The sequence below is a fragment of the Chelonoidis abingdonii genome, chromosome 20 (assembly GCF_003597395.2).
Source record: "Chelonoidis abingdonii isolate Lonesome George chromosome 20, CheloAbing_2.0, whole genome shotgun sequence".
Taxonomy (NCBI): Eukaryota; Metazoa; Chordata; order Testudines; family Testudinidae; genus Chelonoidis; species Chelonoidis abingdonii.
In genome coordinates this window covers 16,097,126-16,123,922 of record NC_133788.1, presented here as the reverse complement: position 1 = coordinate 16,123,922, position 26,797 = coordinate 16,097,126, and the positions used below count along the sequence as shown (strand labels likewise).

The following is a 26,797-nucleotide window of genomic DNA, read 5'->3' as shown; positions in this document are numbered from 1 at the left end:
CTCCCACACTGAAATGACTAAAATAAGCCATAAACTAACACAAATAGATATAAAAAGCAAAGGTTAGCGAGGATAGGAAAGGAGGCAGTGAGGTTAAAGCACAAGTGTGGGGGAATGAGAACTGGGTTTGTCTCTTAACCATGCCACTGTCTTTTGCTGTGACCCAGAAATTTAACAGCTTCGTTTCTTTCCCCGTTGTTAATATCCAGCTCCATAAAACACTTTGCAATCCTTGCATAAAGTAGTATTATAGCAGGTTCACCTTTTGGAGGAAAGAAATTGTAAGAATGCTCCTGCCTGTGTCCAACAGACACTAAAATTCTGTTACAGAGTCAGAGAAAAGCCTGGGGAAAACAGATTTGTACACAATCAGTTAAACTGTGTCCTTTCCAATTAGTCAAACAAACACAATTCCTACTAAAGCAGGAGAGTGAGTGAGAACAGATATTTTAAAGTATGAAGGCTCCTTGAGGAGATGCAGGTTCTTATTTTTAAAAAAAGCAGGTTAGAGGTGGGCAAAGTAATCCCCCAGAGCATGAATTTCACAGAGCTAGGAGTATTGAGTCTGTGTGTTCAACTAGCAAAATATAATACACTCGGAATAATTTTAAAAGTGGAAGCTCCTAGATTTCCTAGTCTGACCATGGTGCACTCAAACATGTAACGACTGCAGGCAGAAAAATGTCCATTTAAAGTAATGGTGCCTCCTGTACATACCAACTGTATGGGGAAATCTGGCTTCCTGTGGTAAATATCTATACCTAGTGTGTGAGAGAGAGAGCTCATTCTCCCCATCTAGATCTAGCTCCAGAGATTTATCATTAGGCATAGAGATGACCCTCTATGTATAATCAGTAGAGCTTTTCTTTATCTGTAGAGATCCATTCCACCCCATCTAGTGATCCATTGCTATGTATAGAGATCTATACAGAACTACTGTTAGCTATAGAATCCATTGCAATCCTTCTCTAGCTATGAGAGCCACTGCTCTAAAGAGCTATCTTCACGTACTTCTAGCTGTAGTGAGCTGTCTGAACCCATAGATAGATAGCAAAGACATCTTTCTCTGTACATGGAGCTAGACAGAGCTATAGCTGTATCTCTCGATGGTTTGTTAAACCCACACCAGCTCAAGGAAAAAAATCTAGATGGGTATTTGTGTATATAGTCATGCAGAATTCAACTCTCCCTCAACCTGCTGCAGTCTGAAATACTACATGCTACCAAACTGGAGGCAGGAGCATTAGAAATACCACTATAACTTCCCCCTTGATTAAGGCTGTGTCATACAAAAGAAAGATAGACAGTGTGTCATCATTTTCTAATGTAACAGAGACGGTGCTCTGCATTTCCCACATCTGCTAGGGAGGATACATGAACTTACATGGGATGAAGGTTGTTTTCTTGGTGATAATTAGATTTTGTGCTCATTGTTCCAGCCAAGCACAGCAGAAAAACATACAATCAGCAGTTGCCCACCTGCTTCTAATGTGTATGAAGAGTATGGACATGTTAAGGTAAGAGCAGCAGCAGAAGCGATGAGAACAAATGCAGACCCTCTGGTATACACCAATACATTTCACACTCACTCATAATGAAGGGACTCCACAACTCTGTTCAAAACAGTTTATTTTATTTTTTTGTCAGACAAACACATTGATTTCTGGACCACAGTAGAGGATGGAAACCTTTCACAAACTTATTTATTTGAAAATACAAATATAAAATTATACTTTCCACATCTGTGATGTGAGAGACCCCCATCCACATAGTATTTTACAACAGGGCTTTAGAAAGCCATACACACAGACCTGAAAGATGCTTGATATATAGATATGGATATATGTATATGTGTGTGTATATATAGTTTAAAAAAAAAGTCACTACCAAAGTTCTCATCAGTTCATACTGAAGTATAAAAGGAAGGGCTAGGCCTGCCACTGTGCCATAGTTTGTTTAGGTACATTTACTGATGGAATTCAGAACTTGTACAACATATAATGTTTTATATTTGCTATCTACTACCGTCAAAATGACACACAGAGATCCCACACGTGGTGTCGGAGTATGTACAGAATACAGTTTTATAACATGGGTGACTCCTGCTTCTTGTCAAAGTTTTTTAGCTTTGATTTTTACACTGAAATGAAATTCTGTCAAGACAATACATTCTGATTGTTTGGAAACTTGTGAACAGATCACTTAGATTGACTTTTTTAACTACTTGTTTTTGGTAAATTTTATTACAGTATTAAAGTATTGCTTAGCTTACAGAATCTCCTCATGTAGTGTTCACACACAAAAATGGGTTTGAATTAGATTCTGTACTTATGAAACTCTACAGTGTATGTATGCAGACCACAGAATCTGCCTGTGTGTCTCCCATGCACTGTCTCCCAAACTTACACTAACTTTCATTTTCCTGTCTCATCTGTTTTGCTTTTAAAAAACAGTCAGGAAAAAAAATCATCCACAAAAGTTCCACCCAGGAGACATTTCCACAGCATAAAAGATAACTATGAGTTAGTGTTTTTTGTAAACAATTTCATATATAACCATGGCTGACCCTCAATAAAAATGTAATAAACAATATTGCTTTATTATAGATTATGCTGCATTGAGTGAATGGCAGAATGAAACAGGATGGTTTTTGTGGCTGAAGTCACTAGCCCTCATTCACACTAAAGGTCAAAATAGCATTGCAGGTTTTATAGCTGGGGGAAGAAAAAAAATCCCAACATTTTTCAGGTCATTATTACCCAATGATTAAAACTAATCTAGCAAGATGTGTAACATTCACCAGCTGTATACTGCTGTACAATGAAGAAAAAAATTACAGCAACAGAGCCATGCTACCTTAAAGTCCAAGCTACAAATTCAAATTCAAATGAACATTATGAAGTATAGAAAACGAAAAGGACAGATAGATCGGTCTTCATTTTAATCAAGTCAATCACAAATGAATATTATTTTTTGGGGTGGGGGAGGAGGGTAGTTACCCTCGTTAACTCAATTTTCCTTGCTACAGCAATCCCTCCAAAATTGACATTGTGTTTAGTAACAAAAGTTGTCCCACTGTATCAGCACTTTGTATCATAATGCAGGTCTCCCAGAAATGGGTAGGGCATATCCCACTCTGGACAGGGACAGGAAAACCCGTCTCTGTGTTAATAGTGGACTTCAGGGGGGAGTAGGAGCTATTTTTTGTTGCCCATTTGCACAACTAGGCAGGAGTCTCTCTCTGATAACTCCCAGGGTAACAGTTCTAAATGGGCAAGATCAGTTGTATCAGTGCATTCGCCACTGTTCTTGACTAAAATAAAGATGTAGCTGAACCTTTGTGCTAAAATAATTTACAAAGAAAATCCTTCGAAATGGACTTCTAAATGAGCAGGGGACTAAAGTGAACCTTAGTCTAGGTAGCCACATCAAAAACATATCAGGTTCCACAATATTTGTGCTATGGGCCACTGGGACTTTTCAAAAGGTATATAAACATCTAAAACATATTCACACAGATTATCAATTTCTTCTGAGCATTCTTAAAAAAATATTTTTTCTCTTAGTAAAATCATTTTAATATACCATGCCTCCCTCTTTTAAAAAATAAATTAAAAAAATCCAGTTTTGCATATCTAGCATTAGCATTTAAGGTAGTATGGCACATCCCCTTTTTAAAGTCAAGGGTGGGGATCTACAAAATGCTTTAGGAGTTCGCCAGCATTTTTAACATTGTGAGACCTTTGGTTAGTTGAAACCACATCAGATCAGCAAAAAATAAAATAAAAAGACAGGAAAAAAGGAAGAAACTGCCCAAAATTAGTAGCATTTTTGTCTTAAATAAGAGAAAGTTCTATCCTTACTGGTCCTAAATCTGAATAACTACATCTAAATTTTTAACCTTAATTACAATACACCTACCAATATGTACTAGAGAGAAAGAGGAGGGGGGGAAATTCACTACACTAGCATCAGGACAGCACTCTTACAAGATAGCCATTTTATACACTATTAACATACAACAATGATCAACAAAGAATATTCTATGAGGTGGTAGGCAATGGAGAGGAAAAACAAATGGTAGTACAGTACATCATCAACATTGACAAAATATTAATAAAAAATTCCCTGACTTATACATTGGATCTCAGGGAATTTGGTTTGTGTTTTTTTTATTATTTTTATTTTTTAAAGAACTGTTATTTTATTACTTGATCAAGTCTCAATATTTAAAAAGCGTCCAGCATTTTGCTTAAACCTGGTTGTTCTGAAATAAGAAAACAAAAAAACTAAAATATTAGACAAAAAAAGCATGATTTCGTTTTTAAAAAACAAGAAAAACAAGGTTTTTTTCCCCATTCAGATAGCATTATGATGCTTTGTTTTTTTTAAAGATGCTTTGCTCTACCTGGTCTATTGAATGTCTACATTAGTCTACTTGTTAGTAAAATTTACAAAAATAGGAGTGCAGCAGCTCTTTTTAACAAATGTCGCATTCAGTGTCTTATACTGGCTGTACCTAAAGTACCAAATTTATAAACGTAACAATTTAAAAAAATATTAATAAAACTTGTCAATATTACGTTAAAAAAAGAAGAAATATATCCATACTACAGTATGTTCTTAATGCCACCTACCATGTTGTACTTCTATTTTGCTGTTGCAGGCCTATTTACCAATATTAAAAAAAATTAAATTAAAAAATATCCTTCATAAGTTTCCTCCCCCAACAGAGGACCATATATATAACAGCCAAATATTAAACATGTGCAAATAGGAAACTGTCAGTTTTTCCCCCTACCAGTCACAGTGCAATGATGTTTTATACTTTTTTTATATTTTTTTAATTCTGTTTACATCTACAATAAATTAAAATCTTCCGTCGCTTCTAGGGTGATACTTGTAGCACTGAGGTATTCCAAACAAACAAACATTAAAAGATTGCTTTCCTAATTTGTTAATATAGAAAATAATGGATAAAAGGTATAATGCAAGCTTTAACACTGCTCCTCCTATGGCATGTTAGACACTGAAGAGGAATCTCTTCTCTGTCAGAGCTTTATAGGACATGCAGAGCAGCTGAAATGACTGGACAGCAGGTTGATCTAATTTAAAATAATGATTATTAAAGGTGTGCTTCAAACTTTAAATACTTTAAATATTAAAATTGTAGCTTCTTTTTCAGTCTTGGGAAAAAGCCGTTCTTAAATTAAAAAATATAACTAAACTGTTACCTTTCAAGCTGTGCACATATGACTAGTTAATATGCTGGTATGACGCTAGTACAGTTATAAGGTCTAACACACCTACAGAGCAAGCTAAACAGTGTTAATCTAACTCTTATGGGCCAGCTCTGGCAGTTGATCTAAATGTTTAAAACTTTTTTTCTTCCATTTAGTAGAGAAACTGCCTTAGACTGACTCCATCACAAAAATATTTTGTATTTCTCTTTCTTAATAGTTTATATGCAGTTAATGGAATTGTATTTACAGGGTTTTTTTTTGTTTTTGTTTTTTCCAGAATTCACAATTTCAAAAAACCTTATATCACCTCTTTCAACCAAAAAAAGCACTTATAGAAAAAGGACACAAAAAAATTTTGCAGTCCTTACCTTATTGCCGAAAATAGATATAATTAGGTTAACAAAGACATCACAAATCAAAAGAACGGCTAGAGATCCTGCTATTTAACTAGCCTCTCAGCTCCCATACAACGCAAACTAGAAACTTGACTTCAGCCCACCTGCTGCTCTTGCTCAACTTCTAATTCAGTGTGTGCTAAAATTCCACCTGAAAAGTTTTTACAGTTTCAGAATTGGTACCAAAAGACTGAGACTCGTGTTACCATCTCAGCATCCTTTAAGCAACAACTACGTAAAACAAAAGGAAAAGGAAGGAAAAAAGAAAAGAAAACCCCTTAATATAAACAGTTACACTATGGTTAGGCTTTTACTAGATACACAAATTAGAACTACATGACTATGAGAGTATGTCAAATGCCTTGAAAAAATGTGATTCAAATAGATTTAAGGGGGGGAACCCATCAAGAAAATAAAACAAAAGAGAAATGGATTATATACACATATTTTAAAAGCTGTTTTTATAGTACAGCAGATTCGTGAGATGATGAGAGATTTTAAACAACCTAAGTCCATAGAGTGCCACCTCCAGTTTATTTATGTTATTGGTGATGATGTAGTGCTCAAAGTCTGATGATATCACCTGAACATGGGACCATTCAGAAACTTCGCCCTGTCTTGCCTGGACATCCAGATATACTCTATAAAGGATAAAAAGAACACATAACATAACCAATTTTTTTGAGAGCAACAGAAGTTCTCAAATCTAATGCAGTTCCTCAGGGGTTTATTATGTACCTATATTTGTAAATAGCTCAGTGGAATTCCTGTGCAGGTCTTTGTATGTTCTTTTGTGCAATTAGTGCCATACAGTATAAACTTGACATATAATAGACCTGACCCAGGGATGTGCTGAGGACCAGTAGCTCTTGTTGAAGTCACTGGGAGCTCAGTGCCTTTCAGTATCAAACCCACTATTCATATGTGTAATATGAAAAAGGTAATATCACTTAAATACAAAAAGTGAACAGAAACAGTCTAAACATGGCCTATTCCGTTTATGTAAATAGCAGGTGATGTTGGCAAAGGCATAGCAAAGGGCCAATGCATGAGAACTGTACAAAATTTTTAATATAAAAATGAGAAGCGTACTTAAACATTTGACACCTGTGTTTTGGGCCATAATCTGTTCTAAATCACATGGTGTAAATGCAGAGTGACATAATTGAAGCTGATGGGGTTACTCTGGAATGAAAAGTATAGCAGAGCAGAATTTAAGCTATCGATCTTCTCTTTCAAATACCTTTATAAAAGTAAAGCAAATACCTCGGTTTCAAATTCAGTGCTTCTTTGACAAGCTCCTTTTGTACTTTTACAGGATGGTTTTTGTTCATTAATATTTGGGAACAATAAATTATTACTAGATTCATCAGAAGTACTGGAAAATCTCCTAATGCACCAGTCACAGTATTGAGTTTACATAGCTTTATAACATGCATATTCTAAAACTGTTCAAGTACTTTCTAGATGATAACTTTTACATGGGTACATTTCAACAGAATGATCACTTTTATAAGTGGATGTGTAACACCTGACTCACTGATCCTGCAGACAATTTCATATGTCACTAATCCAACTGAGTGCAACAGGACTACTCTTCTAGGTCATTTTTTCCAGGATTGGGACAGAGGTGGGTAATTATTATTTAAACTTCACTACAGAAATTATTTTAATTATGACAAAAATCAAAAAAAACTCCTGCAATTGAGGGTCTATCTACAGTGCAAGCAGGCAGGGGTGTGATTTGCATCTTGTGTAGATGTACTCTGGCGCAGCGCCTCACAACCTTTCCAGATGATTGGACCCCTTTCAGGAGTCTGATTTGTCTTGTGTAGCCCCAAGTTTCACCTCACTTAAAAACTACTTGCTTACAAAATCAGACATAAAAGTGTCACACAGCACACAATTACTGAAAAATTGCTTACTTATTTATACCATCTATTATAAATCTTTTGGAATATAAATATTGTACTTACATTTCAGTGTATAGTATGTAGAGCAGCATAAACAAGTCAATGTATGAAATTTTAGTTTGTATTGACTTCGTTAGAGCTTTTTATGTAGCCTGTTGTAAAACTAGGCAAATATCTAGATGAGCTGATGGAAGACCTCTGAGTACCCCAAGGCTGAAAACCACTGCTTTAGCGAGCGTGCTAAAAACAAGCAAGTGGATTTCAGCATGGGCTACACAAGCATTTTAGTGAGCTAGCTAGAATACAGCTAGCACAGGTACGTCTGCACAAGCTGCAAATCACACCTGTGGCTGCCGTGCAGGTGTATCCTGAGTTGTATTCCAGCAGGAGGGAGATGAAGGAGATGCTGGCAGACCTGAAATCTTGCACTCACAGAGTATGCAGAAGGGGTGAACTTTGACATGAAATTCACTGTAATTAATTTTAAGTAATGTAATTTTTAAAGACCCAGTTCAAATACTATCACATCCTATCTCAGTATCAAGATGAGATTTTTGCTTTACAGAAAGTCCTCTGCATATGGAGAACCACTATATTAGCAGATCCTTGTAAGCTGGAGCAGTGGAGCCTGCCCACAGATGGAAGAGGAAACCATAGTGAGATAAGTGGAAGTATATTTTGGAAGGCACTGTCACAATTACAAATTTCAAACTCAATAGTCCTTGAGAAATTAATAATACGGACAATCCCCCCCAATCTATTTAATTAGCAATTAGCGGTGTTAACAGCTGTTTCTGTTTTTAAGTCATTAATGATTGCACTTGTAACACTGGCCAGTAAATAATGGTTATAGGTTGATGTGCTGTGGTAGGTTTAAGATGATTGCAATATATTAATTTTGTTAACATTTCCTGTCTTGCAGCATTATTAGTTCAAATTACTGTTTCTTTAAAAATCCCCAACATGCTTTGAACTCCACAGCTTGTCTTTATGAAGGATATAGACACAACAACAGTGAAAATATTATTAAATTAAATATTATTAAAATATAAACCAATTACTGTGTGTGTGTCTGTGTGTATACACACACTGTAACATTACCAGAAATAACTAGGATTAAAAATGAGTGCTTATACATTTTACTCTCCCCATAAAAATTATATTTTGTGGACTAAATTAGTTCAGGAAACATTCTTAAAAATTTAAAAGACACATTTATGCAGGAGATACACATGACCATTTCTTGTCATACATTAAAGGAGATCATAACATAGTAATAGTTATAAACTGATCGATGTACTGTCTCTATTAGATACAAAAATCATGCAGCCCAGCATCAATGGGCATTTTGTGGGGTGATCATGGCTTGATGGATAAGGGGTGTGTATGTGTGCAGGATTGTTTTGCATATATTGGTAGATACACATACACATTTAAGTACCCTCCACCCGTATTGTAACAATCCCACTCCCCTCTGTAATTATGATTTAAATTCCATAGATTTATTTGAAATTTAAAATGTGACTGATCAGATTTATTCCTAGCTAAGAATCAATAGAAATAAAATTTGACAATTAAATTTATTTTGTATCCGTACAGAAAAATGTAAACTAGAAAGGTAAACACATGGTTTAATAGGTATAACTTGTGTTTTGTATTGACTGACTTCTTATACCTCTAATAGTGTAAATTAAAAATATTCATTTGCAAAAATGAATATGCCAAAAGGCCAAACAATTTTTTTTTAAAACACGTAATTAACTCAAGCTCAGTTAAAAGGATAGGAAACTGGCAGTGATCCAAATACTAAGGTAATGTCTTTAAAAAATTAAACTTAAGCAAATTAATCTAGATAATTGCTCTATGGTTACTAGTAACAATGTTATCTCATAGCTATAATATTTGGTACCGTACTTAATTATGAATTAGGGTTTTCTTTGCAATAAAGCAACGGTGCTCACTTATATTTAGAAAATTGCATTCATAGCAAATCCGTAATCCTCACAGCAATGCTGCCTACTAACACTTTTTCATTTGTTTCCCCAAAGACTTCTGGAATCATCATTTATTCCTTTGGGTTTTAAAGAATGCCAGCAACTGCTCTAAGCTTAATGAATGTAAAAACATTAACTTTGTCGGGTTCCAGCTCCTGATTCTCTTCCAGTTTCCAACCCACAAGATTGATTTTAAAATAAACAATTGCAAAAAGGAATGATTAAAGGGCAAGGAAAAAAGAAAGTGAAGATCCAAAGGTGTTTTCTTAATTTAAAATATATATGGGAAATAGTAGCTTAGCATAACATACATATGGTATATATTGTAATACCTCAAAGTGAGATGGCAACCAACCATGTGTAACGTTTCAATGGTATCCATTTGTAAAAGCCGTTGCAATCAAAGGTCCCTAAAATTGTACAATTATTAAGGTCATCAGTGTTCTATACATGGGAACAGATTATTATTAATTTTTTGGCAAGTAATTATCAAAGGACTTGAAAGACTGTGTTGCCAGCATGAATATGTGTTTAAGAAAGCTGTTCTCTAGTCACCACTGACTTGATGTGTTGAATTCTCATCTTACCTTTCCAAGACACTAATCTTCTCACACACCTCCCCTCTAAATTTTGGGTTTTTTAAACATTAGGATTAGTAAATGGACAATGTTAAAAAAATACAGAATAAAAAAAGACCCCCATGTTCTCGATAAGGTTATGGGGGGAAAGGAGGAATTAGGAGGCTGCCAATCTGCACATCAGAGAGAAAATACTTCCTTAAAAAAATGATAGTACAGACAAAACAAGATGCCAAATGTTGTATTATTATTTGACAATCAGGACATTGCAGAGGTCAAAGTGCACAAGTTTTCAAGAACAAACAGGTCTTTTTCTTTAGGCGAAAAGTGGAAATGAGGGGTGTTGTAAATGGTGATAGATGGCAGTTTAAATTGATGTAGCTCTTGGAAGAATAATAATAATCCACATTTCAGACCACCACTGATCCAATGAGATTGTTAAGTTACTTAAGTGACTTTACGATGGGAATGGAATTGAACAAGAATTCACAACATTAGGGCACTACTAGAAGGCTGCAAAAAGGTATTTAAAAAACACAATGAAAACCACATTAGTTAATTTCAGGAGCTTTGTCTGCACTACATTTTTTCCCCGAACCAATTTGGCTAAAATATTAACATTATTCTCCTATTTGGTTTTGAGTAATCTTTTGAAACTTCTCTATACATCTAAGATGGAGAAAACACAATGAAAAAAATCTCATTGTTTGCTTAAATTTTTTTTTCCAGGTAGCTGATTTCCCATTTCAAAGACGGACAGCCACTAAAGAGATTCAAACACATTCATGCTAACGCACAGAGGTAAAACAATACAATCTGAAAAACAGCATGCAAGTTTGTTAAGTAAATTTCCATTGCCTATATTAGTTAGATGATAGAACCATGAAAATATTTCCCACTGACTTGAGAAAAAAAATAGTAGGCACTTACTTGTGACCTTCCAATTTCAAGAAATGTTAGCAATAAACTACTTATCAACATGTTGAGCGCACATCATCTCAGGCTAACTTTTCTTCTTCAATTCCATACTAAGGCTCCGATTCTGCAAACACTTGTGCACGTACTTAACTTTAAGCATGTAAATAGTCCTACTGACATCAGTAAGACTATTCATCTGTTTTAAATTAAGGACATGTATGTTTGCAGAACTGGAGATGCTAAAGCAAAGGATCACTTTCTCTTTGACAGAGATAAAGAATTATATGCCATTCGGTGCTTTAGCCTAAAATATTTGTTCTACAGAAATAGAGAGACTTAAATTTAAAATGAACAAATTTTAAGCATATTTTAAAATATTACAGTTTGATGTATGTCAAATCTATAATGGAGGAGTAGGGGATCATACAAGCATTTTCAATTCCGCTTATAATTCAAGTGCCAGGGCAGTGGAGTGTGCCATTTTGAAACAAGTCTATTAGTAGATTGAGCAAGTTAGATAGAATAGTATCACAAAATGGTAAAAGGCTACGTGAGCAGTGCACCACACAATTCATTTTTCATTAAAAAACAAACAAACAAACAACCCTCTAAAAATGGTTTCTGAACTAAATTCAAACTACCCCCATAGAGAAGGGAAAGAAATGGTTACTTACAGCGATTCCATGGCCAAAGCCAGAGCCTGGCTGAGGACTGGCAGCACTTATGTAATTACCAACACCAGAGTCCTGACTGGCTGTACCGTAGAGGTCTGCGACTGGACCTGGGCTGTTAGCCCCTGGAAATCCTCCTGGCCGGGCTGGATTGGAGCCTGCCGGGGAAGCGGGTGCGCCAAAATTCGGTTGAGCACTGTAGCTATTCAAGACTGGTGTGCAGAGAATAAAGCTGGGTATGAGGCTAGAAGCCGAGCATGCACAGTTATTACAAAGCCAAACACTAGAATAAACAGCCTAGGCCCAACTTCTAACACTTAACCAAGGCCATGCGATAGGAGAGCAAGTACTGAATAATAGTCAGCCCATACTACTAAGAAGCTTGGAGCTCCAAATATATATAGAGATATATATATATAAAAACAATCATTCAACACACTACTGCAACCAGAGACTGTAGGTGCTCATTTTCACCAAATTATCACAAACTATATCGATATTTTTCAACATCTGATTTGATGCTCATGCAGTAGTAACAAGTTTTCTAGATCTGGGCACGTCGAGACAGCATTCACATCCCATGCAAACTACAAAGGAACTAGTTTTAGACTACACATTGTGTTAATATTGATATTAAAATGTTGACAGCAAATAAAGCAAATCACATCTAGTAAAATCATTTTTGGATCCATTCAATACTTTACCAAACCTCCTTCCCCTCCCCCGCCACCCTTTTATCTGTAAGCTGTATAAAGATTTCAACATCTAAAAGGTTTGGTTTTTTTCTTAAAAAAAAAAATGGTATGGAATGGAACATTTTGGAGTAACCTTTTTTTTTTTTTTTTTTAATTGTTATGAAGGAGATTTTTTTTGTTTTGTTCCTTAGATTTGGAGAGCGAGGACCTCCCTCTGTCTCCAAAACTGCACAAAATAAGAAAGTGAAGATCAAAACCAAAAAAGAATTCCATAGGATCTATGACACTCACCACCTTAAGGGGAAGTAAAAGAATTTTTTTTTAAGGCAGGGATAAAATTGGATCTTTAAGCATGTTAAGATGATCAGATTTTGACATTTCTCACAATCACTCTGGAATGTAAAATTTATGAGTAAAAGACTTGACTGCAAAGAGAAATGTTAGCAGGCAAGGAAGACTCAAATGGAAATTCCTTGCTGCAAGATAAACCTATGTTACTTCCAAGGTCCTTACAGAGTGCATAGAGACATGCCCGTATGCACCATAAAGCCTACCTATTCTTGCACAGCATCCCCTTGCAAGCCAGATAAAGTTAGTGTATATATACACACACACGTATTTTAAACTGCTCACAGTTTCAATTTCCCTCACTTAATTAGACTAGACCGAACAAGATGCTTGCCAATAAATAAGCACAGTGAAAGGACAAATAAATCAAAAAGATATGCAGTCTGGCAAGGCCTCAATTAAATAAACCTTAGTTATCATTCTATTTGTAACAGTTAGTGAGGTTTGAGTTTTAGTCATCAGCTCCAAAGAGGCGGGTATTTAAACACCTTTTAAAAATCCCCTAAATATAGCAGATGGAATCCACACCATGCCCTGAAGAGACCCATCCTTCTCAAATCTAACTGCACAGGCTGTTCCACCTAGGTATAGAGAGACAGACCTAAAAGTGAAATTTAATACTGCACAATCATACCCAACCTTTCATTATCTCTGAATTATTAGTATAAAGCAGCTATTAGAAACAGGCTTGAACTGCAAAGTTTTGTATTTCCCCAAAAGTTCAAGATCCAGGGTTTTGGCCTCTCTCTTTTGCTCAGTCTCCTGCAGACAGTCATAGAATCATAGATGATTAGAGTTGGAAGAGACCTCAGGAGGTCATCTAGTCCAACCCCCTGCTCAAAGCAGGACCAACATGAACTAAATCATCCCAGCCAGGGCTTTGTCAAGCCAGGCCTTAAAAACCTCTAAGGATGGAGATTCCCTAGGTAACCCATTCCAGTGCTTCACCACCCTCCTAGTGAAATAGTGTTTCTGAATATCCAACCTAGACCTCCCGCACTGCAGCTTGAGACCATTACTCCTTGTTCTGTCATCTGCCACCACTGAGGCCAACCAAGCTCCATCCTCTTTGTAACCCCTCTTCAGATAGGAAGGGATGTTAGGAGTTAAACAGGGGGATGAGTGAAGTGTGGCAGCTTGTAGACACCCTGTCCCTGTAATCTGTAGGTAAGAACTGAGCTGATCAATTGCAGGTTTTTATTGCCGATGAAATCGAAGAGTGAGCAAGTCCTACTTCTCTGTCAAGAGACACCCAGGAAAAATTATAGTCCTTCTCTAAGAACCTTTCCAATGAACAAAATGGGCTTTGGATCAGCTCCTTGTTAAAAATTACAACAATTTATATGCAAATTTGGTACAGCCAACATAGCCTTCCGCATCACACACTGTGGGAGTCTTAAGTCCATTGAGACATGATCATTCAGGATTTCCCATTATGCGACTGGCTCAGAATTGAGCAATCTTTCACTGTGCTGTATCAGCAAGAGTTAAAGACCCCTCAACTAGATCAATTAACCAGGAAAAGTAAAATGGCAACCAATGGCTTTGCAATGGTCGGAAAGTCCATTTTACAAAATAAATTGTGCAATGTGGCTCTTTGTAACTGGTAACAGGAGGAAGTAAGTAGGTCATCTAATTCAGCAAGTTAAAAGAAATAAGGCAAGAAGAGAGTAAACAGATTATTTTGGAACACGCTGGCAAACAAAGCACCATTTTTTAATATTAAAGATTAAATGTCAAGATAACATTTGGCCTTCTCACTCAGGAAGAAAAATATCCAGCTGAGATATTCAAAAGCCCTTTATTATCTTGCTCTAGCACACACTTTTTTCCGGTTCAATTAAATGGATACAGGTTTTACTGCCAAGTCACACAGAAAACCTGGTTTGCCCAGTTGAGCAAATCCATGGGTCTCTAACAGGCCCATGGGAGGGAAAGAAACCATTTTAAATTTTCTTCATGCTAATTTGCAAAGAATGCAGACAGGGCCTTTACTGAGGAGGACATAAGGACACACATTCCTTAGAAACAAACCATGCCAGAAGGAAAAATTAGCCGTGTGCAGGGTAGATAAACAAATAACCCCAAACAGTCCAACCATCAGCCAAAGGGATGGCTTGTGGTGAACCTTAAAAAAAAATAACACTGCTGAGTTTTAAGAGAGTTCTCAGTCTTGTTCCATCCTAGCAATGGCGTCAATGACACTGAAATAATTGTACCGTCATTTCTCTCACTTTCTTTTAATTCTCGTATTGAAACATATGCATGTGTGTACGGCAGGAAAGGGGAAAGAATTTACAAAGAAGTGTCTATTATTATGAAAGACACCACAGTCTGACCAGCGGTGCAGGTTTTGACTGTAATGTGTCTTAATGATGCGGATAATAGATACCCTCTGTGTGATGGTGTGTTACTGCATTGGCCAGATCTTCTAAATAAAGGTAATTTTGAAGACTCGATTTCAGAACATGATTTGCTGGGAAAACCCAAAGTCATAACAATGTCAAGAAGTAGTGGCAATCACTAGAGAACACAGGGCAGATTATACATAGAAATATGCCAAGGGTTTAATTAAAGATAAACCAAAAAATATTTACAAAATAAGCCAAATTTCTCCCTTGTGTAACTCACTGAAGTCAACGGAGGTGACACCTGGGCTGAACAGGTCCCTCTGTTTTCAATATTAATTTCAAGATACAATGATAAAATTACACTATTTAAAACAACAACCAGTTTGTAGAGAGTTGTGCTGTATTCTAGCATGGCTGTTCTACTCTACGGCTGTGTCAAAATCCATAAGAGGAGAGAAGCTAGAGATGGAAATGACCAGATCAGAGCATCCAGCTTTCTACATGTGCAGATTAGAGACTCTCACAAGAAGAAATCACATATCCAACTAACGCGGTGCTGCGTGTGTGGAGGGGAGTGGGAGAAACATTTCAAAGCTTCAAATATTTGTACTTACTTAAAAGGTATTTGAAAGGATGAAGTATTGGGGAGGTGGAGCTGGCTGACTGGCAGATCTGGATACTGATGAGTACAACGTCTATCCAGTGATTACTGAAGAAGCAACTGTATGAGCCTCAAAAAATACCACCTCAAGTCTAGCAGGAGCAGCAATATGGGCTAGATCCTCAGCTCATGTAAATCAGAAATGCTTCGATACCTTTGGTGGAGCAATATTGATTTACACAGCTGAGGATATGGGACAGATCTTTTAGGACAGTGAAAATGGCAAGACCCTTCAAGCAGAGACTTCTCCTTAGATGACCCCGTAACGCTGATGGATTTTATTGAGGTTGTCTTTTGGTACCCACTGTGGTAAACGGAAGGTGGAATAGAGCTAAGGACACTCATTTGTTCTCCCTGGGATCACACTGAGGGAGCTCTGGAATGTGAGTTAGATGAAACAAATTCCCCTTGTTAAAATAAAATAAAATAATCATCCTAACGTACAGTGGCATGCCATTTGTAATGAATTCCACAAGAGAGCAGCTCTGTTTATAGTCATGAATGAAAACCCCATTTCAATGCACTGCCCTGTGCAAAATGTAAGGCTGATATTGAGAATGAAGTTGTTCTGTGCAAACATAACTAAAAATAACAACTTACTAGAAGAGGATTCTACTACGTAGAGAGCAAGGAGAGAGGGGACAGAATGTGAGTATCCTCTAGGTATTTACCACCCTGCATGGGAGATAAAATGGGAACTCAAAAGATCTCAAAGGAAGATTTCCCACGCTTACAGGAGTTGCTGACTGATGCCAATATGCTGCTAATAGTAGCACAAATCGTTTAGCAACAAGTGGCTATAACACCACAACCAATAATACTGGAAGACACATCAGCATCCAGGGTAAAATCATTCAATTTGCAACTGCAAAAATCATAAGTGGATGACAAGAAAACACTTGCTTTAGTGGTTTCCTGAAAGGAAGAGGGAAAACTAAAAGCCGCCAAACAGATTTCTAGAAGCTAGACTAATCTCTCCCCATTGAGTTTTGCTGACCTAAAAGGTAGGGGACTATTGTTTTCCAATATCATTTTTGGCTATCAGTCCAAGGAGATCAAGAATTTACTGTTATCCATTCTCCCCTTCCACCCAAGGCACCAACCAGCTGATGCAGGTCTCTACTTAGCATAAAATCACTGATGGTTCAGCATTAAACATGGGCAGGCACAGTTACCTTCCTCCACTGCTAGCGATTTTATTGTACTTGTTGATCAGGTCCCACATTTTCCACATGCCTTAAAAAGTTTAGGTTCAATTTACTAACCAATTGCACATGAAACCATCCTGCACAGAACATGTCACAGCAGAAGAACTTCAGCCTAATAACTCAAACCTTCGAGTTTCTCATACGCAGAATTTGTGGTCCCAGTGTCTATTAGCAGATACTGTACCAGAGTAGTGTCAAGAGAGATGTGGGAAAGATTGTATACATCTGTGATTTACATCTCACCCACAACCCAGGGTCCTCAGCATAAACTGAGGATCTTCTAGATTTCCTCAGACCCAACCACTCCTTTCCAGTGGTATCTTACCCTGAGGGTTAGATGGTCCAATGCCTAGAGTAATTGTAATCAAGGGGCAGGATCCATCAGATGCGACAGAGAATGGGATGCATAAATTTTTTGTTCAATATGTGTTTTGACTTAGTTGTGTGTCTTGTTACAAACCAACTGGCTGTGCTCTGATCATTCACTGTGTCTAGTAAATTTTCACCTGCACTTGAAGTATTGCCTGTTGGCTGAATTAGGCACCAATTCACTGTGCAGCCTATAGGGGGTGGGACAAATTTTTTTACCTCCTGTCTTTAAGAGGCGTATGCTGAAGGTGGCTATTTTCAGTCTAGGTCCAGTGCAAAAGGAAAAAATAACTTGACACTATCCTTTCCCGCTGCCTTTCCCTCCTCCAGTCCACATACCCACCCATGAGGTCCTACACAGCAGCTGCCCTTCTCCTGAACTCCTCCAGAAACCTATCAGCTCTGCTTCTCCGTTGGTCAACAGGTAGGGTGACCAGACAGCAAGTGTAAAAAATCAGGATGGGGGTGGAGGGGAACAGGAGCCTATATAAGAAAAAGCCCCCAAAATCAGGACTGTCCCTATAAAATCAGGACATCTGGTCACCCTATCAACAGGATAGGTGCTAATGGGCTGAATATGCTCCTTCTTCAGCACTTTCAGTCCTCACTGTCCTATAGTGAGCAACCTGCAGTGGGAGTCTTTGCCACAGCAGTGCCATTTGGGTGGACTAGAGTTTAGGAAGCACTTAAAGGCTACTACAAAACGGAGGTCAGGATGACTTGGGAAATTCTACCACCACACACTATCTGCAAAGGGAAAGCAATGCTTCTCTGTCAGTGGAGCAGCAAGGTCAGTGCATCAGTATCACAAGGGAGCTAAGAGGGATGGAGAATGTATAGTGGGGACCAGATTGAGAAGAAGAATATTGGGGTAGAGCTTCCAGTTTGACCTCTTGCAGCCACAGCAAGCCAACAAAGTCCCAATATGAGTTGAAGCCAAATGAGTAACACCCAGCAGTGATAGCACCACAGAAAGGTGGCAAAGCCTCTGTGATGGAAAAGGAGAAAGGAAAAAGGATGCAAAAATTGAAATGATAACATATAAGTTCTCATGTCAGGAGCTGAGCAACCTGCATTAGCAACACTATTTTTAATGATGATTTGTATTACACTAGCCCCCAGCGATTCCAACAAGAATCAGGGTCCATTGTGCTATGCACTCTATACACACAGGAAGAGATTACAGTCTAACTTGATTAGCTGGCAATAGGAATTATTATCCCCATTTTACAGATTGGGAACGGAGGCACAGAAAGATTAAGTGACTTGCCCAAATTCATATAGGGAGTCTGTGGCAGAGCTGGGAATTGATCCTGGGTCTCATACCAAGTGCCTTAATCACAAAGGCATCCTTCCTCTCATAGTTTTGCTTTTTAATTGTGACTTTTGGCATTTATTAGTTGTATTTGTTGACTTTTTCTATCACAGTGCAATTATAAGGAAGGGGCTGGATGTCACTGACATATGACTGGGTACTAAAAAGAATCTGCAGGTCTGTATTGTACCAGGAAGCCCTGGAATAAGCCAGTTCAATTTTGCAGTCGTGAACTTTTATGAGGTAAAGGTAAAACAATATTTTTGAAATAAACAAACAAACAACTGGAAAAGCTTGAACACAAAGTGATTGATGACTATTTGGGGGCTGCTTTTAAACTGAGATTGTAGGGGTTGATGACTGAGAAGGGGATGGGAAGAACCTATTGGTAAGAGAAAACGTCATCTTTAGTTTTATTGAAGAGTGGAACTCACTTTCTGTCAAAGGCAGCCTGCTAAGCGCTGTACAGCTCTCAAATGAGTCTCCAGTGGAAAACAACAAAGCACTAAACATCTGTTTCAAATTTCACTCTTGGAAACAGCAATATTACACAATCGCATCCAGTCTGGGCATAAGCTAATACTCAGAACAGACCTGGGTCTGTCAACCCCAAGTTACACAAAGGACCCACGAGAATCACGTTAAAAGAAACAGCTACAAAAATTATGGGACTTGCAAGTATCCAACTTCCAAGCTGTGATGTTAGTTTGTAAGACCCCAGGTTCTTAGGTCTTGTCGGCATGCAGAGTTGCACTGGTTTAGCTACAGGTGTGATTTTAAGCTGATGTGAATAAACTGGTTCACACCTGTGTGGATGTGCTCATTTCAGTTTAAATCAGCAGAGGTTATCAACCCTTTTCTTTCTGAGGCCCCCCATGCTATAAAAACTCCAGGCCCCACTTGTTCAACTACTGTTTTTCTGCATATAAAAGCCAGGGCCAGCATTCAGGAGTAGCAAGCAGGCAATTGCCTGGGCCCTCACAAATCTAAGTTGCTCAGGCTTCAGCGCCGGATGACAAGGCTTGGGGCCTCATGTGGTGGGACTTCAGCTTTCTGCTCTGGGCCCCAGTGAGTCTAATGACAGCCCTGCTTGGGAACCTCCTGAAACCTCCTTGTGGTCCCCTGACGGCCCTGGACCCCTGGCTGAGAACTGCTAGAATATATGCTTCATTTCCAGTACTCAGTTACTAGGGAGTCTTGCCAGGCACTGTTAAACAACGGCCACTTCTCACCAGAGGTGGCCACATCTCCTGCGATTCATCTCTGTGCACTGTACAACTGCACAGTTTATTGTACAATTCATGGAGCTAAATCTCCAAAGCTCCCTAGGATGCATTTGGTGCTACAGAAATACAAGTTCATCCTCATTATGCTCCTTCCGGATGTATCCTCAGTGATTTCCACATTCCTACACGAATATCTGTAGAAACTAGGCTTTTTATTGAAATAATAGGATAGGAAAATTTTAAAAACTCCAATAACATCAGGACAGTTTTTCTTACTAATAGGATTTTACCATTAAATCATCCTTGTTCCCCTTTAAAGAAGCTTTTTAAACCAACTCTCAATATGCATGTAACATACTTTTCAAAGTGTGGTTCTCTCAACATCTGATTTACATGAAGGAGCCGACAGCTGGAGCTTACATAATAATCCTAGCAGTTCAAGACATACTAAGAAGGTGGAGACTCGTAATGCTACAAAATATTTTGCTGGGAGCAATAACAGGGAGAAAGTAGAGGCTAGCTTATCTGGTGCTTTGTCCTATGAACTGCCATGTTAACACAGAGCCTGCTCACAAATTAATCCAGCGTTGGACAAGAAAGGTCACCACTGAAAGATAAAGTCTTTTTCGATAAAGTGTTGAGAAATTTCTAAGTCATGGCTCATTATGACATTTGTCTTAGCATATGGTGTGCTGCTCTAAGGGGGAGTCAGAATGCCTCTCTGGGAGGGAGGGGAAAGGGCATTAGTTAAACATGACCAAGTCGGGCAAATAAATGCCATCCGACTCAACTCAGCTCATCCAAATTCAATACATACAAAGAAGTGGGGGGCGGGGGAGGGAATGGAGGTTACTTACCTGTAACTGGAGGTTCTCTGTGATGTGTGGTCCCTATCTGAATTTCACATGTGGGTACATGTTCTCGCACCTGAGTGGGGAATTCTTTTTAAAAGCATAGTCCATTAGCCCACTCACGAGACCAAGACCTTTCCAGTTCCCCATTCTTACTGCAATCCAAACAATCCACAGCAAAGGGGAAAGAAGGCAAGTAGTGGAATACATATAGGGATCACCCATCTCAAAGAACCTTCAATTATAGGTTAGAAACCTCCATGTCTTCCTCAAGTGATGGTCCCTGTGTGTATCCCACACATGGGATATTAGCAAGCAGTAATCAAACAGGAGGTGAGTGTGAGGACACAGAAATGGTAACTGACTCTAATACAGCTGTCCACACAGCTGGATCTGCAGTGGATGTCTGGACCAGAGTGTAATGTCTCATGAAGGATGGCAGAGAGCTCCAAGAAGCCACCCTACACATCTCTAGTAAGGATACGTCTCTCAGAGATGCAGCTGAAGCAGCTTGCCCTGTGGTGGAATGTGCCCTCACCCCCCAGGGGGTGAATGCGAGCTAGCCGGTAACAAAAGGTAATACAGCCAGAGAGACACTTCGGAAGTCTCTTTGGAGAGGCATTGGCCCTTGATTCATCCTTGGTTCAGAACATGAGGAGCGCTATGGCACACGTATGAACAAGTGGACACTGCTTGTAAAAAAAAATTCCAGAGTCAGGCACATGGTGTGTATTCGTACCCACGGAGGGACCATCACATGAAGAAGAACTAAAAGATTTAGCCATAAGATTATTGTCCTACATGGAAAACGTGCATGATACATGAATTAAGATCAATCCATTTAAGGCTTTTGGGTACTGTGGAAATAAATTACACCTGATGAGAAAATACACTCTTAAGCACCATTAAAGTGCATAGTATTTCAAAGGAAACAAACAAGGTGAGATATTTATACAGGTATAAAACAGGCATTATATAGATATAGCTATTTCTCTGGACATATGAGCTACATTTAACATTAGGTAAAAATATATTTTCCTCATGCTGTTGAGAAACTTGCTTAATTAAAAAGTAGAGTTAAAAATTTATGAAAAGCAATAAGTCACCCAAACTGAGTTAAACCCTTACATTTCAGCTTTCAAGGATAAATTAACTAAGGGCCTGATCTAAAGCCCACTGAAGTCACCGAAAAGACTATATATCTATCCAGGGATTTATATGGTCCTCACCAATGTAGTATGAGAACCTGTTTACCAGCACTCCATAGTATCAGGCTACCATTGACTCCAATGGGTTTTGGATCAGGTCCTCAAACAGCAGGGATCCCTGACCCTGACCTTAAGGGTTAAAGCAAAGTCAGTCAAAAATTGTGGAATCAAATACGGGGCTAAAGTGAAGTTCCATAGCCACCCGTGAAGTGACATGCAGGCCTGGTTTTGTGCACCGTTAAACAGGTGATGTATATAATCTTTTGTTTCCCCCAAATGAATGAAACGCTATACAAACCTGGGCTCTTAAACTGATCCGGGCTGGGAAGGTGGTGGTGGAGGGGGGAGTTACTCGCTGAAGCAGCGTGCTCACTACGAAGCATCTGAGCCACTCGAGGCCCCATGGAACCATAGTCCGCGTACGATAACGGGGCCCGTTGGTCACCGGGCGAAGAATAGAAACCATAATCGGGGATCCCTGGAGATACAGTGACTCTATCATTGTGGATACTGGATTCTTTCTTATATTAGTCTTTTCAATGTTAAATACTGTGCTTTTGCTTTTTTCTTTTTCTTTACAATTACAAATATGAGAAATTGAAAAGTAAAATCTGAAGAAGAATTGTGCAAAATGTGATTAGAGGAAATCAAGGCTACTTATTCTAGTCAGTGTAAGCAGAGGCAGAACACCTCTAGTTTTAGAGAAAACACCAGATGAATTACTGGACTTCCTCTTCCACAATATATTAGAATGAAATATAGTGTCCCAGTTATTACAGTAAGAAATACATTGCATATAGAGAGGAATAGTTGAAAGCAGAAGTGACCCAACTGGAGCTACCTTTGGTATAATTGATCCATGTAAGCTTCCACTCCCTCCCATTAGAAATATATGTGTATATGACTCTGTATACTGTGTGTGTGCACGTGTATGAACACACACTCCCAAAAGCATGCATCCATCTATCCTGAACAATGTACTTGTATCTACACACTTTATCTAATGACGTACAATCAGAACAAGACTATGCTCTCAGTTACACCAACGTAAATCCAGAATAACTGTTAATGTCGGTGAAGTTGACCCTGCTACAGCTGAGAGCAGAATCTGGCCCATAAACATTCAGCGCCAGTCTCATTTTAATAGATGTGCTGCTATTCAGAAAGCTTATACTGTTATCTAGAGTACCACACAAGGAGCAGAGAATGACTTAAGTTTAAAGAAAAGAAACAACGAAATATTCCTATGTAAACATCTCCTGTATAAATTTTACAAATCAGGCTACACGTTCCTTCCTTCAAGCAGATCAGATTTGAGACTTTTTAAAAATAAAATAGCAATAAAAAAATTAACAAGAGGAAGTGATTGTTTACTCTTTGCATTACAAGGCACAAGCTGCCACTAGAAGAAAATGTTCCGAACACCTGCAAACCTGCTGCCCTTCCACAATTATAACTGGTTTCAAACTAAAAATAAAAGCAGGCCTGAGCTTGTGACTACAATAACTGAGAAGAAGAGAATGCGGGGGGTGGGGTGAGGAGGAATAACAGGAAAAGAAAGAAATTACATTAAATTTAACATCTACTGTCTTGTCAGCTGCCGAGCAAAAGAAGCCCCTCGGCAGGGCCAGCTTTAGCAAATGCAGGACCCAATTCGAACAGTTCTGATGGGGCCCCGGCAGAGATGACTAAAAAAAACAAAAACAAACAAAAAAAAAACACGTAAAAGAATGTGGGGCTTGTACTAACCCGACGGCGCTTCTAGTTTTCGGCGGCGGGTCCTTCACTCGCTCCGGGTCTTCAGCGGTACTGAAGGACCTGCCGCTGAAGTGCTGCCGAAGACCCGGAGTGAGTGAAGGACCCACCGCTAAAGTGCCGCCGAAGACCCGGAGCCGCGCCAGGTGAGTAAAAATTAAAAAGGAGCCTCTCGCCAGGGAAGGGATTCTCGACCACTTGCCCCCCCACCACCTGGTGGCCCTGCCACTGGGCGTGGGGGCCGATTCGGGGGAATTGGTGGAATTGGCCTAAAGCCGGCCCTGCCCCTCGGTATCACGGTATGTCTACACTGCAGTCCAGAGATGTGATAGCTGGATCAGAGCCAGCTTGAGGGACAAAAGCTATGAAGCCTTTGCAGCATGGGCAGCTGCAGGGACTAGCCCTGCCTGCCCAGAACCCTGGGTACATACTAGATCATATTAAATCAGGTTAGATGAAAATTTGCTTGGGTACATCTACAAAAGTTGCATAAATGCCTCCTGACTGTAGTACAGACATGCCTTTGGTCTGCCGTGTTGGCTAATTAAAGCCTGGCTCCAGTAGTAAAGCAAAGCAAGAGTATGCAGAAAAGCAGCAAACAGCTTTCGTGCTGAGAATGAAAAGGTGTGGGCAGCTGGGATAAGAATTAAACAGTGAGCTGCCTAGGAAATAACTTCCTTCCTCCACTTCCTCCCCGCATCTCTCTTTTTATAAAATAGTTCTTCCTTGGCTGAAATTTCCTTCTGATTTCATAACAAGCATTTTCCAATGGTTTTCTCTCACCCAACACCCATCATTTCCAATCAACTTCCTTTCTTCCAAGCTCCTCTCCACTCTTGCTTTATCCTGTTAACCCTGGAGGTTGCTTTCTGCACGTCCATGCTCCCTGACAACGTGTTGATCTAGCTCTAATTTCTGGATGACTCGCTCCCCTCTCCTATCATAAACAGACACGCACAATTTGGCAGACATTTCCACCATCAGTGTTTATGATAATAACTACACGTGCTTGAAAGCAGCAGGAAGTTTTCAATATAACTATCATTAAGACAAAATGCTTTAAATCAAAGCCATTACCCGCTACTGAGAGTTAAAGCTCACAAGATTAGGCCACTTTTTATCTTTATGAAAAATTCATAAAACATGCTGCAAAAACATCTTCCTGCTTGAAGGAGTAAATGATATAACAACATTTAACGCTACTGATACAGACGAAAGTGGATACCAGAGCGGCGCAGGGTTATACACATCAGGGAGATAGCATTCGACATGAAAGCTCTGAGACACGCGCAGAGGGGCATAAAACGAAATGGAGGGGGAAAGCTCCCGGCACAACACTCAAACATCACATTCCCGGAGACAAGTGGCCACCATTTGAAGATGTTGCTGGTTGACTGTCAGTTTTTTAGCATAACATATTGAACGAGTTTATGTTTTGAGGGCAAGGCCGAATCTACAAAACTGGGTTCTAGAGGGAGACTTTCCCGAAGTTTCGGGGGCATTTGAATTGGGGCGTTCCATGAGCATTTTCATCTGAGGTTTTCATTGAGCTCCCGCTCTGGTTCGCTTAGGTGCTTGTACAGACAGCTTGGATAGAGGGATATACGTACACGGCCTGCGTTTTCAAATGTGACTAATGATTTTGGATACCTCCATTTTTAATTGCCCAACTAGACAGACCATAAAAGACCCTGATTTTCAGAAAGTGCTGAACACTTGCCTCTGAAAATCATGCTTCTTCAACATCTCTCAGGCTGGGCACCCAAAACCATTAGTAACTTCAGACAGCGTGTGTGCATGCCTACACACTCACATATACATATGTAGGTTAATATCCCCAATAGTGCCAAGCATTATAGTGCTATAGAGATCGGAAGAGAGAGAAGACTCCTCTTTCATTAATATTTATATAGTGCTTTAAAGAGCTAGGTAGCGTTTGAGAGTCAAGTGCTGTAGCTGGATTTTAAAAGGAGCTGGGTAATGTTACAGATTGATTGTAGTTACAGAAGCTAAAATAATAGGCAAGCAGATCTCATATGTCAAGACATGAGATGACCACAAGCAGCCATTGGCATTCAGAGATCTTTTTGTCTTCCTCTAACACATCAGGTATCACAATATGCAGAAGCAGAATCTGCTGAAGCAGAGTAGGTCAGCCATTCACATCTGGTATGTTGTCTGTGTCAGTGGCCACCATGCGAATGTTTCAGAGGAAGGTGAAAAGAAAACGTCACACACCTAGCTGATTGGGAAATACTGGTTCAGTTGGGGTGGGGCAGAGACCTCCTTCCTGACCCCTCTGGTAATCAAATGTTCTGAAGCATGAGATTTGATTATCACTCAGCATGCATGACTGCAGAGGTTATTGCTGATCATAACATTATCCAGACCCTTTAAAAATGCAGCTACAATATGTGATTATAATACTACTTCTCATTTTGCATCTTCAGAGCCCTGTACTAACATTAATTGATTAGTCCCTACCACCTTGGTGTATTGTTATCCCCATTTTACAGGTGAGTAAAGAGAGGCTAATGACCTTATTTACAGAGGTGCTGTGCACTGAACTTCCATTTGCGCTCATGGGAGAGAGCCTGGTTTTCAGAGGAGCTAGATACCCCAAGTGTCTAGCCAAGGGCACACAGGCAAGTCAGTGGCAGAGCCTGAAACAGTCTGCAGACTCTCCTGAGGTCCCATATTCAGGTCCATTAGAATATGCTGCTTCTTTGACTTGCTGCAGTAGCAAACATCGCAGTGCTACCAAGTCCAGCCTCCTCCAAATCTGTTCTGCAAGACCCCCGCAAACCAGACAGGTCCCCCAGTTCATAATTGAAAGCCAGTGATATTTTTCTGTCAGCAAGTTCAGTCCTGTCCCTCGAAAACCATGCTTTGTTCTGTCTGCCTCATACGTCACGACCACCATGGGTTCTACAATCAGAGCTGTGCTGGTCAGGCCTGAGATAAAATGACACCCAACTCTTTCTCCTCTGCAGCTGTACTGGCCCTACAATAAAACCCTGGTTTTGTCAGTAAAATAAGCTGCTGTGCATCCAGAAGGCACTGAAGGAGCTGATCTCTGCAGTAACAAGGTACCCTTT

General features: G+C 39.2%; 1 protein-coding gene, 1 long non-coding RNA gene and 1 other non-coding gene across 6 annotated transcripts in view; 2 read left to right on the top strand and 1 right to left on the bottom strand.

The window, feature by feature from the left end:
* The window catches only part of LOC116824241 (uncharacterized), a 57,499-nt gene extending 48,282 nt beyond the window's left edge, over window positions 1-9,217 (top strand). For both annotated transcript variants that reach the window (XR_012657350.1, XR_012657349.1), the window contains exons 7-8: window positions 1,440-1,517; window positions 8,117-9,217. This is a non-coding gene — a transcript (uncharacterized LOC116824241). The remainder of the gene's footprint in view (window positions 1-1,439; window positions 1,518-8,116) is intronic.
* MSI2 (musashi RNA binding protein 2) overlaps window positions 1,617-26,797 on the bottom strand; it is a 397,445-nt gene continuing 372,264 nt past the window's right edge. Inside the window, exons 16-19 of one of the 3 annotated variants that reach the window (XM_075074083.1) lie at window positions 22,243-22,422; window positions 11,716-11,870; window positions 9,878-9,955; window positions 4,200-6,279 (exon numbers count right to left, since the gene is read on the bottom strand). In XM_075074083.1, coding sequence (XP_074930184.1) covers window positions 9,914-9,955; window positions 11,716-11,870; window positions 22,243-22,422 — 377 coding nt within the window. In that variant the 3' untranslated portion in view covers window positions 4,200-6,279; window positions 9,878-9,913. Of the gene's footprint in view, window positions 6,280-9,877; window positions 9,956-11,715; window positions 11,925-22,242; window positions 22,423-26,797 lie in introns of all 3 variants that reach the window. The other 2 variants (XM_032779380.2, XM_032779390.2) reach the window with 2 other exon arrangements.
* LOC142047999 (uncharacterized) lies at window positions 9,950-20,673 on the top strand. The gene is made up of 4 exons (XR_012657351.1): window positions 9,950-10,646; window positions 10,853-10,924; window positions 12,599-17,768; window positions 18,773-20,673. It is a non-coding gene; the product is annotated as an uncharacterized LOC142047999 (long non-coding RNA).